The sequence below is a fragment of the Sabethes cyaneus genome, chromosome 3 (assembly GCF_943734655.1).
Source record: "Sabethes cyaneus chromosome 3, idSabCyanKW18_F2, whole genome shotgun sequence".
In the NCBI taxonomy this organism is placed as follows: Eukaryota; Metazoa; Arthropoda; class Insecta; order Diptera; family Culicidae; genus Sabethes; species Sabethes cyaneus.
In genome coordinates this window covers 154,561,122-154,580,868 of record NC_071355.1, presented here as the reverse complement: position 1 = coordinate 154,580,868, position 19,747 = coordinate 154,561,122, and the positions used below count along the sequence as shown (strand labels likewise).

The following is a 19,747-nucleotide window of genomic DNA, read 5'->3' as shown; positions in this document are numbered from 1 at the left end:
TTAATGTTCCATCAAGGAACGGATTTTCTTCCGATTTTCCCAGATATCATTGGGATGGAATGTTCGGCTGCATATATTATGTGGTTGCTCAATTCTGCAACAGAAAATTGTTGTTCTCGAGGTATACGTTCAACAAGAATGCTCTCGTATTCTTTTCAGTTAGCTTGATCGTGTATCCAACGCTTACGTGTTTGCTATATCGGTATGATATCCGGTAGCTTCATGGTTGTCGGATAGTGATCGATCGTGTGTCTGTCTTCTTCTACCTTCCATATTAATTTCAGATCGAGCTCCGGTGATATAATGGTGAGGTTAATTGCGGAGGTTGTTCCGCTTCTTGGGTCTAGCCTAATGATCTCCTGTGTTGAGGATGATTGAATTATGGTTGGCAACAAAGTCCTCTATAATAGTTCCTTTGGCGTCTACTTTGCTATTGCCCCACAACGGGCGGTGGGCATTAAAGTCACCAAGAAGTACAAACGGGGGAGGTAGCTCGGTGATCAGATTTTCCAGCTCTGATGCTAATTCTCGAGGTGGCATATGACATGGTATGTATACTGATGCGTATGTGGCTTCCACAGGGACTTAACGCGAGCGGTAATTACTTGTAGATATGTTCTTAATTTGAGATATTTCTGTGGCGTTTTTTGGTGAACAGCGAGACCTACAACATCTTTTGTGAGGGAGAGTTCGGACCAAGGTGAATTGACCACTTGTATTCAGCTTGATGAAACCTGTTCATTAGATCAGTGCGCGAGAGGTGGGTTTCTTGTATTGCAATTACCAGTGGCAGATGTTTCGAGACAATTAATTGTAACTCTGCATATCGCGCTTGAAGGCCGTTTACATTCCATTGAAGAGCGATACATTGTCGATCACATTTTCTTGGTTTCCTTTGGGATTTGTTATCCTGTCGTCCGTATCACGTTCACGACTAGGGGCGCTATGTGCGTCGCTAGAGTGATGGTCGCTTTGATTGTTGTTTGCGGTAGTTTTGTTTTCGAGTCCTTCAGTCGACAATTCGCTAAGCCGCTGGCTATAGTGATGTGTAATTGGAATTGTTTTACCTTTTCGTCTTCTATTGGTTATATTTGTTGGAGTTTCTGAAAGAAATGCTCTGCCTTCAGCTTTTGTTCCAGTTGCGATATTTGAAGTACTTGCCTGAAAGTGCAAGTCTCCCACAACAGCAGCCGCCGAGGACGCATCAGTCAAACACCCCTATTCTGTATTTCAAACGAATCTTTATTTCGTTCGACTTGTTCCGAGAGATGCTTGCTCATTTGATTTTGCTGGCGGAAATTTCGTTCGAAATACCAATCCGTTCGAAATATAGAATAGCGGTGAAAACTGGAACGGCCCCGGTCGGAGCCAGTGCAGGGACGTGCTTTGGTTTATACAAATTATTGGAGATGTTGGCGTTGTCGAGATGGTTATCCGGTGTGGTGAGTTGGTGACAGGTGTAATGAGCATTACTTGGTTTATTTTTTAATTCAGTCCGTTCGCGATGCGATGGAGCCATGGATTTGCGATGTAACCATGGCGATGGCATTAGAGATGAGTTCTGATGTCTAGATAAAGAACGGTCTGGTCGGTAGCTATCTAATCGGATGTCGGATCTAATCGGAGGGAGAGATTTCCATTTCAGAACCGAAGATATACATCAGTGATGTATCATTTGTCAATCGTTTTGGGTTTATTTTGTTATGATCATTCTTATTAACGATCTTTTCCTTCGCACCTGTAGCTTGTGTTTCGGTTCCTGGGTTCTCGGCGTCAGGAGTGATAAATGTTTGTTTTTTGCTTGCTGGTGGTTTTGCTTGTTGGGATTTCGTGGATCGGTTTGGTTTAACTGCTTATTTTTTCGTAGAAACACAAGTCTTCTTTCCACAGGTGATGTCACTGATAGGGTGCGTGTCTAGTATGCTAGCAAGCTCTCGGTTTTTGGTAGCAAGTTCGGCTTCTAATTGTTCTACCTTAGCGATTAAGTCTGGGATGGTACCGTATTGTTTGGCGGCGGTCAGTCTTTCATGTGGTTTCATCTTCAGAGTGGATTCCAAATCTCTGATTCGTTCATCTCTATGAGCAATTTTACGATCTCGCTTTTGGATTTCGCTTAATAGGGCGTCGATTTTCGCATCCTTTTTACCCTACTCCGTTAAGACGTGATCGAGTTTAGCCGACACATTAGCTGGTGACCACATTAGCCATCGATTTTGCGTTATGTTGTTCGTAAGCTCGTGTTGCGTCTGGGTAGGAGATTCCCGCGTCCACATGTTGGATTTTCTCTTCCTTTACATATGAAGGGCATTTTCGACTAGATAATTGATGGTCATTCGATTTGCATCGTTTGCAGTATGCTTTCGATGTACATGGTTCACTTTAAGCCGTTCATGTTGAGCTGAACAGTTACCGCAGCTAGGTGAGGGTTGTTGACAACGAACACGTGTCTGTCCGAATTCGAAGCAGGAATAACAGAGTAATGGAGAAGGATAGTATAGCCATGTTTTGCACCTCATCCACCCAAAGTTGATGTGTTGGGGGACCCAAGGAACATTTTTGTTGTATAGCAGCTTATCATGCGCTTGCTCCATTGGTTTTAGCCCTACAATAGTTGAATAAGCTACCCTTAAACAAAAATGTTCGTTGGGGATCACTGTGCCCTCGAGAGTTAGTATAATTGTCGGGGTGCTTATCCGATCATCCCCCATGCTACTTCGTTTCGTTATTCTTTTTATGGCGGTTACCCCTTGTTCCTTCAGATTTGTTTTGATGACTTCTGCTGAATAGAGAACAAAGGATATTCACCACAAAAGCACTCGCTAACTATTGTTCGAATCTCTAGCGGAGCGTCCACGAATACGACCGCACACGCCGAATGACATACGAACTGAATAATATTGCAGTTGATTTTGGTGGAATACACTTGGAGATATCTTTGACTTTGAGTGTTATTAGTTCTGTTCTGCTTTTGATCATCAATTGTCCTGTTTCGGTATGAATAACATGTATTGGTGTGGTTTTCAGGTATCATGGAGATTTGAAGAACTATTTTGAAGTGTTTGCAGTTATTGAAGATTGGTGTGGGCTGCGGATCCGTAAACTTGGGCGCCGTATTTCATTTACTTCTGATGATAGCATTTCCTATTGTAATATTTTGATACTCACACCATCTGTATATTGATTTCTAGGTTAAGCTCGTCTGTACCTGTATTTTCTAGATGTAACGGTTGGCTTTTGACGTAGGACTACGTCTTTATGTACTATACTGGGACTGGGTAGCACTTTGTGAAAACGAAAATAAAAGTGTAACGTTTGAATGATAGATTTCAAATGATAATAACTATTAAACTACTGAACGAAACTGAACAATTTATATGTCGTTGGCTAGATAAAATGACCAGCGATTTTATGAAGGGGATGAGAGACTAATTTTTTGGTGGGCGTAAGACGGGGGACTACCATACAAATAAAACACAAATTTACTAAAAACTGAAGAAGTAATCAAGCAAATGGAACCAAACTTGGCATGTGGGGATTTTAGAAGGTGGGATTTTTTTATGGTGTATTGAGACCTGTTTCCTTTCTAAGAGGGGAGCTCCCATGCAAATGAAATACAAATTTGCTCATAACTCTAGAACTAATCGAGCAAATGGAATCAAATTTGGCATGTGGGGTTTTTTGGGGTTAGGAATTTTTTCTGTGGTGATACATTCGGGGGAATGATTTTGTAGGAAATGATGCTTTTTGGGGAATAGAATTCTGTGAAATGGGTTTCTGGGGAATGGTTATCGGGGAATTGGTTATCGGGGGAATGGTATAGAATCTAGTATAATTGATAGCTTATAGTACAAATTGATTGCGAAGGTTTCACGAGCGATTTCAAACATGATGTAGATTGACACTGATACAGGTTCCAACACCCAATGTGGTTGAGAAAAGCCCTCGAACTACTATTGGACGTTTTCTGTTCCTAATAAACACCAAACAGATCACGTGACTAGCCACGCGCTGTTGTTAATTAAGAGTGTACCAAAATGAGATGGAAATACAGTGGACCCCCGTTCGTTTGAACGATTCCTCATGCAAACTAACGGGGTTACTTTTTAATTTGAATAACTGGTAACCCGAAATATGCTGAAACCTGTGTGAACTGGCTGCCCTGCTCTTTGTTATTGTTTTGGTGGTTTGTTTTAGTTGGCAGTTGCAAGTGCGAATATTGCATTTTCCGATCGGATTTCTATCTTAATCGTTAGGAAAACGAAATGTGAAACCGATTAAACACGCTAGGTCAGTACAAACAAATCGTGTTTATGTGCATTGTCCGCATAAACAAATGATGTCATGTTGAGAATGACATTTGAACCATTTTTAATTTGCACGTCGTGCAAACCAACGGGGTTCAAATTAAAAAGTGTTCAAATTAAAAATAGTCAAACGAACGGGGGTCCACGGTATATAGCGTTAAACCGATAAGCGCCGATTCTTTCGATGTATTCGACAGAGCCTGAGTGTCAACTGAAATTAGTGTTTGTCCAACAATTTTAAATATAATAATTTTACCTGGATTTCCGTTTTTAGGTTGATGCAGATTTTGCCAACATACTCAGTGATGCAAACACGTCTTGCCTATTTACGGAATGGGAAAATTATGCTGATTCTTTTCTTGAATATGTGAAACACTCCACTATAAAAGACAAATTTTGTATAAATCTTTTAAACCAGCTGGAATCCGAGAACTTACAAACAGGTAGTATCATACACAGACAAACAGACATAAAACTCACTGTCCATTTTTTCGCACGCTGAAGCAGTCATTGCAAATTTGGTATTGGTTGAGAATGTCTCCATATTCGCCAAAGTGGTGCTTTTTTACGAACAGAGGGAAAAACCACTTATAAAATAATTGTTAGTTTACACACTTAAAAAAAGTACCGAGTTCGGTAAAATATCGTAAATTTTACCGAACTCTGAGCAGCAGAACGTTCGGTAAAAAATTTTTATGATGCCAAATATTCGCGATGACGGCATTGAAAAAGATTTTGTAGGCTGCTCGCACTTACAGAAAATCTCATGCCGAACTGTCAACGTGTGCGTGATGACAAAAGCAAAAATACTTCCATTTCTTTTTTTCTCACGCAAAACCCTGAACAATATCAGTAACGCCGTCATAGCGAATTACTAATGATCCGTAAACGTCGATTGGCACCATCGAATTTTGCCGAACGTTCGGCTGCTCAGAGTTCGATAAAAAAATTAAGTATGTAAGCGATACCCCTGTTGTAAGTTAAAATTTAAAAAGATTGATTATGGATGGAGCCAGTGTTCAAGCAAAATGTTCATAATGAGTTAACGGGAAACTAGCAGTCATTAACTTTTCGTCGGAGAGCCCAATTTCGGAAGCAGTTTTGAGCCCAAAAGCGGGATTCTGTTCATGAAAATGTAAATATTGCATTCTTCTGCACAATCTGACCAGAGCGATTATATTTTCATGGACAGAATGTTTGTTTCAAACAAAAAAACTGCTTTCGGAATTGGCAGAATCAATGCCGACTAATTTCACCTTAAAGTTAAAGAGTTCTGGTTGTTTGTCTGTGACCATACGTTGTTTATAGACCATTTCATATATGACAAGCGACAAGGTAACGTGCTGATATTAATATTGCGCTTTCCCATACTGGCACTTAGACAATCCGCAGATGACCCCACGGGTAAGCAATACCAATATCAGCAATATTGTCAGTTCGTAAAATGGTCTATTGCTCTACATACAATCGAAATAATTATGTTTTTGTTTACAGATTACCGTCATTATATCGTTGCATCATTGTTCCACGCTGTTATAAAACCGGTGAGAAACTCTGCCAATAAATTACCGACTATAGTTCAAGCACAGAACGACGTATGTACTCTAGTTTCATGCAACAAGGAGTACGCAGATGCAACTGCAAAGCTGCGCGAAGATACACAGAAAGTGAAAGATTCTCTGCCCCCGCGAATTTTCATCATCAAGAATACTGACCAAATTACATTTTTCGTGGTTTACAATGGACTAGAATATATATTGCCGTCATTTCTTCGTGCTGTTGATGTAGCGTTGAAACTCACATTCGTTTTGGACCTGCCGTTCACAGAGAGTGCAGTATTATTTTGGGGTTTTATTTCCCGCTATTTTTATAAAATAGACTTTCGAAAACACGCACAAAACAAACAAATCTTACTGTTAGAGCAATTTCTCCAAAACAGGCAGAATGAACATTGTATGAATTAAGATAATCTGTGATAGTCATGGCACCTATCATAGGACTATATATTTTATCCGCTGTGTGCAGCTCATTCAGTTTAAAATAACAAGTGCTATATGCATAAACACCCGTTTATTGATACACTAGTCTATCAAAAACACGAATACTGACGATGGAAGACGGTCTGGTATGCTTCAAATGTGATGACGTTTTTCATCAAGCCGAAACATATTTCGAACATCTTACTGGAATTCACGGATCGTTGCCATATTCTACTTACCATTGTACAGTGTGCGTACCCCGCACTGTTTTCCAGTGCGACATATATTAAAACAGCATTCTAAATCGTTCAAAAACGTCAAATTGACTGAACAACAGGATCTGTTTATTCAGAAAAGTAGTGCCATCATCGCTGAACAACCTGGTCCATCATCAGTAACTCTGATCTGATCTGATCTGAAATTTTACTCTAAATCTTTACGCTAAAAAATATTACCACGAAAGCAAGTTTTAAATTTACAACAATCGATTACATCAAATATTGTAGGACCTATAATAAATGCCTTTGAACAGGTTAGTCAACTTACAGGTAGTCCAAATGTTAAAAATTTGCTAAGGGATTTAAAAGATCCATTCGAATTTATTAGGACAGAGCACAGGTTTAACTCACAGTTGAAAAGTTTAGAATTAACAGAAGAACCACGTGTATTAAAATATGTGGACAAAGACGGTAACGGATAAGTAAAAGGTTGTCTCACACCAATCAAATTTCAAATAAGAAAACTGTTTGAAACGAAGAGTAATCTGAGTATTACACTTGATAATATAAATACTTTGGAGTCGAATCAAAATATTTCGAGTTTGATTAATGGGTATGCATGGAAGACTATAAAAAGCGAGTACAAAGATAAATTAGTTATACCATTTCATCTATTTTCGGATGACGTCGAGATTAATGATGCAATTGGTGCTCATTCCGGTGTACAAAAAGTGTTTATATTATAACTCCTACTATGCCCACATATTTAAATTCTCGTCTGGCTAATATTTTTGTAGCTGGCTTCCTTAAAAGTAATGCTATTTCACAGTTAGGACCATCAGAATCGCTAAAGGAGTTGATAGATATATTTGTAGATTTAGAAACAAATGGTTTAAATCTAAAACTAAAGGGAAAAACAGTTAAAGTATATTTTGTTCTAGTTAGCTTTTTGGGAGATAACCTCGGAATTAACGTTCTTTCAGGGTTTGCTCCATCATTCAGTTCGATGTTTTTCTGTCGTTTTTGTAAAACTAATAAGTATAACGCTCAAATACAAATTATAATAGATGACACGTTGATAAGAACTGTCGAAAATTACAATGAAGATAAACATAGAGACTTCAAGGAAACAGGAATCGAAGAACCGTCAGATTTAAATAAGCTTACTTGTTTTCATGTTGTAAACAACCAAGTGGTTGATATCATGCATGATTTTTTTTCGCATGGCATTTGCAATTATGATTTGGCTATCATTTTAGAATACATGATTGTAAAATTGAAAATTTCGCTCAAAAAAATTAATTACTGTATTCAAGTCTTCGATTTTGGACCCACGGAAAATAGAAATAAGTTTCGTAAAATTACAAGACAGCACATATCTAAAGTAGCTTTCAAGATGACTGCTCGCGAGATGATGATGTTTATTCATTACTTCCCGCTGCTTTTTGGTACACTTTTTCCTTTAAACGATAAGGTTTGGGATTTTGCTTGCTCATTAGTAGAATTGGTTGATTCAATACTGTTACCTAGGTATACAACAGAAATTCTAGATGCTTTGCAGGAACAAATTGTATATCATCATACCTTATATTTAAAACTTTTTAAAACTAAATTAAAACCCAAATATCATATACCGTTACATTATGTACAATCAATCAAACATGTAGGTCATATCCGCTATATTTGGTGCTTCAGATTTGAAGCATTTCATCAAATATTCAAACAATATTGTAGAAACATAACGTCCCGTGTTAATATTTGTCTAACCCTTTGCATTAAAGCTGGTTTAGTATTTGCAAATAATTTGAAAGACAATAATTTCATTCCACCCATTATAAAATACACCAAAGGAAAATTATTGCTTCCGAACTTAGAAATTTTTCAATACTTGAAAACATTTATAAACTTCCTACTTTAAATATATCTACTTGTAATTTAGTAACATACAAAGGGACAGAATATCGATTGGGATATTTTTTAACAATTTCATCGATCAACATGAACAATATACAACTCATGGAAATTTTAGAACTGATAATATGCGGCGAAGAATTGTTTATATCATGCAAAGAATGGTTGATTCAGGGCTATATACATACTCTTTGTTGTTCTTTTGAAATCATGGATAGCCTTTCCAGATATGTTATATGCAAAGCAGAAGAATTTGATGGACCCCCAATACATGTGTACAAAATTAACAATAAACAGTTAATAAGATTAAAAAAATATTATTAGGTTACGTACAGGACTATTTTGAATAAATGTCTGAACATTTCAAAATGAAATAAATCTGTGACTTCGAAACAGCGGCTATCTATAGATATGCTTATTTGTAACAGCAGAAGAAACCACTAAGAAACATATTGTTCGATATTATATAATATAACCAACTTATGTTATTTTATAAGAAAAGAAAACAATTCCAAAATGTAACATTCTTGTTAAATTATAGGTAATCTACAATATGTATATATATTATATATATATATATGTTGACATAAACGATTGTTTGTTATTTGAATTGTGAGATAATGAGAAATTGGTCTAATTTAGTTTTATGACCATTCACGTTATATTTACTCCGAATGAATCAATTGAATCTTGCAATAAATGAATGTGGTGCAGCTGGAAGTATACTTGCAGGTGCACCACATTTATTTATTGCAAAAGATTCGCTTGTTTCATTCGGAGTAAGTAAAACATGAATGATCATAAAAACTATAAAATTTATAGTTGAGATGACTACGCTCATGGTTATTTCAACAATAGCTAATAACGTTATTTTTACCATGAAATTGTCACGACAACCAACTCGTCACGTTCATTGCGTGTTTAAGATGACTATTTTCTTGTCAGCAATACCATACAAAACCTGGTCATGATAACAAATGCATTGTTATGATAACAATTTTATAGTTTTAAATTATAGTTGTCACATTCATGCATGGTCATTTTTACCATAAAATTGTCACTGCAACCAGCTAGTTCCGTTTGATTTTTGTCCAAGATGACTATTTTCTTGTCAGTAAAACCATACAAAAAGTGGTTAAGATAACTAAAGCATTGTAATGATGACAATTTTATGGTATACAGATTATAGTTACCCCTGCTATGCGTGGTCAACCGTACCATGCGTGCATTGTCCAAGCTTATAGTCGAAATAACCATGAAAATGTTGTCTAGACCAGTTTTCCCAGTCGGTTGAAAACCACCATACTTTTCTGGTCAAGCTTACCCCTAAAATGGTAGAATTTACCATGAAATTTTTCTGAGTGTACGGAAAAGTGACGTTTCAATTCACTGGCATGTAAAACTGCGCCATCTGAAAGTAAAACAATATTTCTTGTGAGGTGCATACTGGTAAAGAAATCGCAAACGGAAAATCTTTTCTTCAGCATTTCTTGGCCTATCTGTTTGCCCATTTCTTTTCAGGTCGATACTAGGCTTTAAACCTTAAACAAGGAAGAAAACTTCCGAGCCGAAAACAAAAAAAGGAAAGGCAAAAATCGCGAAAACAGAGAACTAAAAGATTTTTATTTCTTTTATTTTTAATTTAAATTTACTTAAATATAAATATTACTGTATTTAGAAGGAGTACACTTGTGCAGTTCTAAAAGTTGGTAAAACGTAAGTGTAATAGTGTAGTTTACTTAGATATATATCACGTAGCTTACATTTTTAGACAATGTCCAGAAAAGAACGAAAAATCCGCCAATACAGCAAGGAAGATCTCCAACAGGCCTTAGATGCAATAGACAAAAATAATTTGAGCATATATCGGGCAGCTCGACAGTTTAAAGTTCCTCGATCAACTCTGTCCGCGTACAAGGACAACCGTAATCGCACTGGTAGAATGGGTCCATCGTTAACGTTTACAACAGCCGAAGAAGATCTGATGGTTTCGTGGATATTGGACATGTATCGGAAGGGACTGATAATACGTAGACCGGACCTAATTGAGGCAGCCCAATGGATTTTGGAAACTCATCCCAGGAACAGGAATTGTACCAGAGCACCTCGTATGTAAGAATTGTTTAAGCCCACTGTTTCAAGGCAGCACGGTTTACTGCTTTCGGTTGTCTGCAAAATTTTTCAACACATCTCGGACAACCTTATTGTCAAAAGAGTTGTTTTTTAAGTGTCTTAGCGTTTCAAATATAAGCATAGGAAAGATATTCATTCTGCTACTACATAGTAGAAAAATTAAATGGAAAATATTGCATCTCAAACACGCTTTCAAGCATTCGCCTCTATTCTACATACCGATCGGAGCCGGATCCGATCAGAAATTGCGCTTCGATCGGAATACATCGAATGCTATAACACACGTCGATCGAGACGTTTCTGATCGGAACGAGCCCGATCGGAATGCAGAATCGAGGCGATTATGTACACTCAAATAGCAACTTTGAAGATTTTTGGTTTTATTAGATAGATTTCGAAAGTCGTAGCTCACTGCTAACAAAACACAAAAGTTACCATTGCATATTGAAAATAGTATATCAATTTTATAGGTGACAGTTGGTGCAGAGGATTTGAAAAGCGGCATCCTCAGATTTCATTACATCTTCAGACAGAAGCGGAAAAGTCTCCTCAACTTTCGTCGTCACAGTGCTACGAACACATCTTTCAACACTTGGACAATTTAGACGTATTTGACGAGCCTCGACGTATTTTTAAATACAACGAAATCAAATTCGGGTTGGGAACACAATTGCTGAAACTGTTTGCAGGGAACGCAAACGAAGAATTTCGTCCAGATTTAATCACGACTGGTTTGATAACGTCTGCTGGCGGACAAATATCTTTCCCTATGATTGTATACCCCTATAAAGAAGCGGTGCCACCGGATGTAGCTTCTAGTATTCCATTATTTTATGGTTGTGGAAACAATCCAACAGGAATGATGTCGAAACAGACATTTTTTTACTTTGTTACGAGAATATTTTACAAGTTTCTAGTACTGCAAAAGGTTTGCTTTCCAGTTATGTTATTTATCGATGGGACCAACCCAAATGTATCGCTGGAACTTTGGGAAGCTTGCCAAAAGCTTGAAATTTGTCTGGTAGCATATAATCCATACGATAGTTTGAATAACAAAAAGCATACGCCTGTTATAACCTCGCTAACGAGGCATGTACAATCAAAACTTAGTGACGGGCTGTGTCGATGGAAGGAAATCTACCCGGATTGCGTTATAAAAGAGGAAAATTACACCGAATTGTTGCAACCAGTCATGCAACTTGGCATTAACAAGGAGCTAATCGTTCAAGACTGGACGGAATGTCCTTTCTACCAGTGGATCTTGCAGCATAGAAATCAAATAGAGGAAATTGAATTCGTTAGTGCTGACCGAGAAGAAAGCACTGACTAGCATTTTAATATAAACAATGGTAAGCTTGTCTAATAATGATGCCTTATTTTTCGATCCGAATTTGTAACATTATTTCATGACATTTTATATTTTTTGACGAGTCGGACGTGTGATAAACATTTGATACATGTGAGAAAGCAATAATCTAGCACCTTATTTGAACAATAGCACCGTTTATTTGGCAATATGTAGACGCATCACATAACTATACTCTTATCTCTACCATAACGAATGTTTTCAAATTGCTTATCAGTCTGATTGTACTGTGTTGGCCAGTTTTGCAGTTCTGTACATTCAAAAAATAGCGGTCGATTATAAGCTCCGTTTTTATTACATGGGTATTACTTAGGAACTGTCCTCTCTAAATATTTCTTAACATTTGGCCAAATTTCATCAGTTGTTTTACCTGTGAATGTTACCAAAATACCCTTCTGCTGAAAATATTCATTCAATGGTTTGGTGCAGGCTTCGTATACTTCCAACCGTTTTCGGACAGCCTCCGGGTTGTCATCTGGTCGTTGACTGAGTGGTTCCCCGGTAACGTCATCTTTGCCGGGCACTTTAGGGTCGTTAAAACCAATGTTGTACACTCTACCACTAGGTAAATGAACCCATCTGCTTTGCAACCGTTCGATGATGACTTCAAATGGAACGTCCAGATTAATTACCGCCTTGATTGATTCTGTGTGGAGCAATTCTTCGGCCTGATCCAAAGTTCGCGGAAAACCATCCAGCAACCATGGCTTTGTTTTAATTTTTTCCAACTCACTTAAAATACACTTGGTTATATAAATATCCGGCACTAGTTTGCCATCCTTAATGTACTGCTCCGCTATTTTACCCAAATCAGTTTTCTGTTGTATATTGCTTCTCAGCATGTCTCCACTGGAGATATACTTCATGTTGAACGTTTTCACTATTCGAGCGGACACTGTACCCTTGCCGGATCCCGGTGCCCCCATGATGACCGCGCGAAACAGGTTTGAGCTCATTGTTTGATAGTGTGCGTGCGCTTACCTATTAAAAAAATGTGCTTTCGCATTCAGCTGGAACTAGAACGGCTACTAAAGGAGTTTTAATATTTACAGCTCCTACAATACGTGCGCTTAGCAACGATAGTAAAATACAACTGAGACAGGAGAATTTCGGTCCGCTTAGTCAATTATCGCTTCTATGTTTTACTACTTGGTTTTGCTTCTCTTTTTTATCGCTCTACTCACTATTAAATGATAACAAATACCAATGCCCATCAACCGGATTCGTGATGCTGAAAACGGCAGAGCGAATCAAAACAGAGAGCTGTTTCTCGAAAAGCTTATGTTCTTTGGTTGAAAGCGCATTCTGAATTAAGGTTCAATTGGTTCAGATAGTTGTTATTGACTTTAAGGAAACCAGTTTTATGCTTACAATACCTATGTTGTATTTTGATAAACGATTACTTATTATTATTTTGGATGACGACATTTGAACATTAACATTATGCAACTTTTGGTTGAAGTTTAAAGTCACATTCAGTCCAGGACTAGGTTTGTGACCCATTTCATATTTTGATAGATGGATGATTTAAATGAGAAACTGAAGTTTTTGGAGCGTCTTAGTAGAATACGAAACCTAAAAATAAAAAATAAGAAAACTTATCCAATTTAATTCTACTATGTGTATTTTATTCAATGACAGATACGTATTTCGCCTACGACTTGCAGGCTTCCTCAGTGTCTGTTTTCGAACTCTAGTTCGAACTCTAGTTCGAAAACAGACACTGAGGAAGCCTGCAAGTCGTAGGCGAAATACGTATCTGTCATTGAATAAAATACACATAGTAGAATTAAATTGGATAAGTTTTCTTATTTTTTATTTTTAGGTTAAATGAGAAAGTTTTTCAAGATTAAGTTCCACTATTAATTCAATATAAATCAGTAGTGGAATTTAATCGTGAAAAGGGTTTTTTTTTTCATTTAACTTTCGGGTTCTATTAAGCTACCCTGAGCTTGGTGGATCAGCCTTAGGGAGCGTACTCCAGGTGGCGGAGTGGGAGAATCAAAGCTCCTTTTTTTGTTTATGTTTTGGAGTACTGTTCTTTTTAATTTCTTATATGGGCGGAGTTTGTACGATTCTATATCCTGTTCAAGATTTCAATATATCTTGGGACCTAGTAATTGAAGAATACAGTCTCGCACGCCGACCAGACCACTTCTTTCCTCTGTCCTCTCTTTTTTACATTTGGTAAACTCTATCACATTTCTACAAGTTAGAAATAGGTGCACTATGTAGTGTTGCATAATTTACCTTCATGGTGTTATGATTATAACCATCGCCACTATTGTTATCATTCCTGTTTTTTTCCTTGTTGGGGACCTTGGACCACTGCGACCAGTTCTTTGATCTATTGTGGTGTGTCCTCTTTTGCTGTATGCCTTTACTTATGAACAGTATGCCTTTACTTATTATCATTCCTGTTACTATCACCTGTATTGTTTTGAATGTCACAATTATTGTTACTTTCTCATTTTCTTCCATTATTAGAGTGCGTTAATTACTATTTTGTATATCTTGCGACTTTTCGCGATAACAGTATTGAACTAACAATATAAAATTATCATGAATAATGCTGTTCATCTCTCAAGGACCCTCCTAATGCTGATGAGCTACTGTTGGAGAAACCATCAAAGTCGAACGGTAGCAACTCACCGCCGGACTGCGGTCGTCATGATCAGACTCACCGGATCTCTTGAGAGGCTTATAGCCTCGATATGCATTTTGTTTCTGTTCATTGCCCAATCCTGGTAGACTTCAACTGGAATTCCGCTTCTACCTAGATCTTGTCGGAATAAAGCTCTTCAAGAAAAAGCAGGTATCTGATTCTATGGCTGATACAAGCGATAGCTAAGGGCTGTTCACTTCTTAAAACATGGTCAAAGCGTTTAAAATATGGCCATGCTATTCGAATTTTGTCGCTTCAATAAGTATAATCAATATATATAGAATGCCAGTGTCACTGGTGTTTCATGGATATTTTGGTGGCAAACATGTTGCTGGTTCGTGTCTTGGATACGGGAACTACATTGTCAAATTGCCCAATAGAAAACTTTCCTGCCTACGAAATACCCCCAAACGACCAAATCCTACGTGATTTACGGAAAAGCAGAAGGATTTTTTATTGGGTTGCCTTTTTAGTTTGACAATTGGCCTTGCCAGCGTTGCTGATATTGTCCAGGGTTTTGCGTGAGAAAAAAAGAAAGGGAAGTATTTTTGCTTTTGTCAACACTCACGCGTTGACAGTTCGGCACGAGATTTCCTGTAAGTGCGAGCAGCCTACGAAATCTTTTTCAACGCTGGCAAGGCCAATCAGATTCCCGTTTCGAATCGATCACTCACACATATGCGCATACAGTGTAAATACGTAATTTTCAAATGTGTGATGTTTACCACGAGCACTGCAGCGACACTGGCATTCTATATATATTGATTCTACTCTTCAATAAAGCATTGCACGCAGATGTCAGTGCGTTTTTTTTCGTCCCAGGTTTGACAGTGTTGTAGGGTTTGTTTTGATTACTTATTCGCAAGACCCAGAAGCAAAAAACTGCAAAAAGGACAAATATATATGTTATACAGAACTGTTACCATTTTCCTGCCTCGGAAAAGTCGGGTATTTCCGGTTTCCGCAAACAAGTGATGCGAATTACAAGTAATAAACCCACTAGCAATAAAATTAGGTTACAAAGGGAATCAAAACAAAACACACAAAAACGTCAAACCAGAGTTGAGGTTAGGCACCGTGCAAAGGTTTATACCATCCTCACATAGGGTTATCAATTCTCTCTATATATATATATATAACAACCTATCCAGTCTTGCTTCAGTGACAGTTATACCGTGCAAGCACCATATCCAAAACAGTGCCTAATTCTGAACAGTGGCAAATTTTTCAGAAATTTGCAAATATTGACAGAATAGCTAGAGTTAAACCATTTCAATAATAAGAAATCATCAGATGTAGTGATTAAATTCTTTAAATAGCTAGAGTTTTGTTAATATTTATGAAAAATTTGCAGCAGTTCGGAATTAGGCAATGTTTTGAGTATGGTGCTTGCACGGATCTCCATATCTCCAAGTGAAGTTTTACACTACATGAACCTTTCTCAGTTATGGGAATTCTTCAGTTTGAGGACTATCTGAAGAGCATATCGATAAAACTGGTTGACTACCGCTACAAATAGGCAATTGGGTTGTTTAACGGTATATGGGTTTTAATGGCATATGATGCAGATTGGCATAAAAAATAAGAAAACATAAACCATTTGGTTTTTTTTTTATTGTATAAACATCAAAAAAATATTTTTTAATGTTTAATATGTCAGGTCAATATTTAAGACTACATGCCATCGAAAAACCATTCGCGACATTCACTGCTTATTGCCGATAGTTTGTGACAACCTTACATTCAGCATCAACTATAGTCCGCCGCGTTTGCGAAACCTTTTGACATTTCTTGATGTCACAGTGATGAAATATTGTCCCTGTTGAAATCATCTCACGTGTCTTATGCATGTTTTTCAACGTAACTCACGAACGTCATTATATAATCGCAAGTGTCTTTTAATAAAAATTTAAAATAATGTTTTTTATAATATCGAAGCTGTAGACAATTTAAATGCAAAAATAAATTTTGTTATATGTTCTTGGAAGTGTTCTTCGTGCATAAATGTGTCTAAATGAGACATTTCTCATGCACTAAACAACCCAATTGCCGTCAACGGGAATAATTCGAACAAGTGCCAGGCCTCCATTATATCGCATCTGCTCTATTTTTCGAAAGTTCTAGTAGTTTTTCGACAATACTGCTCTTGAATAATATTCCGCTGCAGCTACAGTTACAATACAATATAATACTGAAATGATGGCATGTAAGGAAGCGGCTGTGGCTCTCAAGGAACATAGGTGGAAGAACGGGGCTGGGTTGCCGACTATGATGAAATGCGTAGTTGGGGAGATGGGTAGCGTCCATCCTAGCGAGTAGTTAATGGTTTCGTCATATAGATTGATAATAGAAAAATGAGAAAAATTAATAAAAGTTAAATTACTCACTTCTGATCAACTCTCTATGAGCGTGTATTCCTGGCAGGAATTTCCTGCGCAGTTTGGTAAATTTTTAACATCCCTAGAGAATCCAACAGGCAAAGAAAAAAAAAACGAATCAAAACAAACGAAGAAAGTGCCAGCAAAACGATCGATAGGTGAGAATTTTTCATTTGAGGCTCCAATATTTTTCTGAGATCTTCTAAAATACGTAGTTTCCAAATTCAGTTGTTGCTTTTACTTTTGCAGATCGGCAGTCTATCGATTTTTCAGTGAATTACAGGTCAGTACGGCTGTTGTGCAACAGCTGCATTAAAATGGCTGGCCCTGGTCCTGGTCCCGGTCGTTTTTTTCAAAATACGCTCCAGGATTACGGAGGTGGCCAGGTATTGAAAAACGATGACCATATTCGCGGATTGATTCAATCGTATGTGAATCTAATTGTGGACAACACTCGTCCTGGTCGGAATAGTGACCACCGCGGTGACCTGTACGTAGGCGATGCTGGCATTGCATACATGTTTTTCAGATTGCATGAAATGGGACTTTTCGGTGCAGATGCTCTACAGTACGCAAAACAGTATGTGTCTAATGCTAAAGAAAAAGCGGTCCGGTATGCTACTCGAGCAGAAGAGCGATGTTCTTTTTTATGCGGAAATGCTGGCATATATGCGGTTTCGGCAGCTATCTGTCACAAGATGGGACTACGACAAGAGATGGATGAAGATCTAAGAAATTTTGCGGCCGGGATTTCGGTATGTAAGAAAATTGATTTTAATAAAAACGGAAGCGATGAACTGCTCTTCGGAAGAGCCGGCTTTTTGAGTGGAATATACTGGCTGCATCAGACTATCGATAAAAGACTTTTTGCTCATGATACACTCAATGTTATTTGCGGGATTATAATCGAGAGTGGAAAACGATATTCTACTGCACAAAAAAGCCCCTTTCCGCTTATGTATCATTGCTGGGGAGATGAGTATTTAGGCGCTGCCCACGGTGTATCATCCATTATGCACATGTTGTTGGAATCGCCGCTTCAGGGAAATCCAAACAGTAACGAAATGGCGGCAGTACGAGCTACAATTAACAGCCTCCTCTCTCTCCAGGATGCAGAAGGTAACTTTCCCGTAACCCTGCAGGATTACATACAACGAACAAGAGATGAAACCTTAGTACACTGGTGCCACGGTGCACCCGGAATCGTATATCTTATGGCAAAAGCTTATATTGTATTCAAGGACCAGAAATATCTGCAATCATGTGTTCGCTGTGCCGACTTGGTTTGGCGCAAAGGATTGCTGCGCAAAGGTCCTGGCATTTGCCATGGCGTTGCTGGCAATGGCTACGTCTTCCTTCTTCTCTATAGACTGACAGCGGACCCTAAATACCTCCATCGAGCGATTAAGTTTATGGAATATTTAACGCACGAAGAGTTCATCCGATACGCACGCAATCCGGATCGTCCTTTTAGCCTGTACGAAGGTTACGCGGGCACTGTATGTTTCTTGTTAGATTTACTGAGACCAGAGCGTGCCAGCTTTCCGTTTATGGACGTGTTCGATACCAAGTGTTAGGCTAGTATACCTATGGCGACTTTTTCAAGGTGTTGATCAAATTTAGATGTGACTCACGAGAATAAATTAATTTTTGATTCCTTTCACATATGCACAGAAGTAAAACTGATGTTCATTTATTTTTTATCACATAAGCTCAACACTCTACGCTCTACGGCTTCTTTGCAGTTTGTCTTACTGGTTAAATATGTTTTAGAAAACATTAGGATGCATTTACATAAGATGTATGAAAAGACGATGAATAACTGCATGTGAATATGCAATTTGTTTTTGTTGTATTACAGTATTCAATAAGAATGCGTTTTCGGTGAAACGGTTCTCGTACTAATCAATTGCCCGCTTTATCAACATGTATTTAAGGAAAGTTTGCATTTTAACTGACATGCGATTAAGTAGTAAATATTATGTCATTTGGTGAACTCTCAATTCAGCTTGTGAATCTGATAATTTTTTTTTCGTGAAGTAGTCCATAAAGAACGATGACGATTCCCCGATTTCCTTGACGATAGAAAATCAGTGATTTTGATCAAACTTGCGAGTTATCGCCATACGTACAGATTCATAAACTGGGAGTCAATTTCTTGGACCGTAAGTAGCATTGAATTTATTGAACTGGTTTATTTAAAATTAGTTTTTCTACAAATTTTCTGTAGACAGCAATCATTTCTGACTTAAAATAGAGAAAATATTTTTTGTATCTGCCTAGGGACACCCTAATGTCCGAATGTTTTTTCATCACTAGAAAGTGCTTTTTAAATGAAGAAACTTTTCTGAAGCAACTATTATGCTTAGTTTTAAGGTTTCGATGCTATTACTTATGTCTCACTTGTTTTGAATCCGTCCGGCTGCCCGCCGTGACGTTACAACGCGAGCTTCAATCAGTTGTAACTTAGGTTCTACTTAACTTATCTTCATTCTTTAGGCACTGTTTTTGAGTACAAAGAGAATACGGATTATTAGATTGTTCGAATTTGTACTTTTCTGCGAAAGCGAAAAAGTACATCTTTTTCGTGACGTTACAACGCCAAAAAAAATACCCTATTTCATCTACTTAAAATTCAAAATAACTGCAAAATTACATCCAAACTATTTTTGGAATGGATTCTGCCAGATTCCTTTGTAAGTTGGTCGAAAACAAGTGATATTATGAAATGCTTCAGTGCACTGTAGCAGCATTTTTAAAAATATTACGAAAAATTAGTTATTTCTTGTAAAG

At 37.7% G+C, this 19,747-nt stretch overlaps 4 protein-coding genes across 8 annotated transcripts in view; 3 read left to right on the top strand and 1 right to left on the bottom strand.

Moving 5' to 3' along the window:
- LOC128743019 (uncharacterized) overlaps positions 1-8,947 on the top strand; it is a 121,605-nt gene extending 112,658 nt beyond the window's left edge. For all 5 annotated transcript variants that reach the window (XM_053839525.1, XM_053839521.1, XM_053839524.1 and 2 more), the window contains 2 exons: positions 4,579-4,747; positions 5,799-8,947. In XM_053839525.1, coding sequence (XP_053695500.1) covers positions 7,256-8,419 — 1,164 coding nt within the window. In that variant the 5' untranslated portion in view covers positions 4,579-4,747; positions 5,799-7,255 and the 3' untranslated portion in view covers positions 8,420-8,947. The remainder of the gene's footprint in view (positions 1-4,578; positions 4,748-5,798) is intronic.
- A 955-nt stretch (positions 8,948-9,902) lies between these two features.
- LOC128740297 (uncharacterized) lies at positions 9,903-11,875 on the top strand. The gene is made up of 3 exons (XM_053835835.1): positions 9,903-10,128; positions 10,184-10,520; positions 11,016-11,875. The coding sequence occupies exons 2-3, from the start codon at positions 10,187-10,189 to the stop codon at positions 11,873-11,875; spliced, it is 1,194 nt and encodes a 397-aa protein (XP_053691810.1). The 5' UTR covers positions 9,903-10,128; positions 10,184-10,186.
- Positions 11,876-12,048: 173 nt separating this feature from the next.
- Positions 12,049-12,987, bottom strand: LOC128743091 (GTP:AMP phosphotransferase AK3, mitochondrial). Its single transcript, XM_053839611.1, has one exon. The coding sequence runs from the start codon at positions 12,865-12,867 to the stop codon at positions 12,217-12,219; it is 651 nt and encodes a 216-aa protein (XP_053695586.1). The 5' UTR covers positions 12,868-12,987; the 3' UTR covers positions 12,049-12,216.
- A 4,101-nt stretch (positions 12,988-17,088) lies between these two features.
- Positions 17,089-18,629, top strand: LOC128743042 (lanC-like protein 3 homolog). Its single transcript, XM_053839552.1, has 2 exons — positions 17,089-17,112; positions 17,204-18,629. The coding sequence occupies exon 2, from the start codon at positions 17,272-17,274 to the stop codon at positions 18,529-18,531; it is 1,260 nt and encodes a 419-aa protein (XP_053695527.1). The 5' UTR covers positions 17,089-17,112; positions 17,204-17,271; the 3' UTR covers positions 18,532-18,629.
- The last annotated feature ends 1,118 nt before the right edge of the window (positions 18,630-19,747 follow it).

Bases quoted from the DNA above. Each gene is read 5' to 3' on its own strand.
- LOC128740297 (XM_053835835.1), top strand. From the start codon at position 10,187: ATGTCCAGAAAAGAACGAAAAATCCGCCAATACAGCAAGGAAGATCTC. The intron at 10,521-11,015 runs GTATGTAAGAAT...TCAATTTTATAG, and splicing joins GAATTGTACCAGAGCACCTC to GTGACAGTTGGTGCAGAGGA.
- LOC128743091 (XM_053839611.1), bottom strand. From the start codon at position 12,867: ATGAGCTCAAACCTGTTTCGCGCGGTCATCATGGGGGCACCGGGATCC.
- LOC128743042 (XM_053839552.1), top strand. From the start codon at position 17,272: ATGGCTGGCCCTGGTCCTGGTCCCGGTCGTTTTTTTCAAAATACGCTC.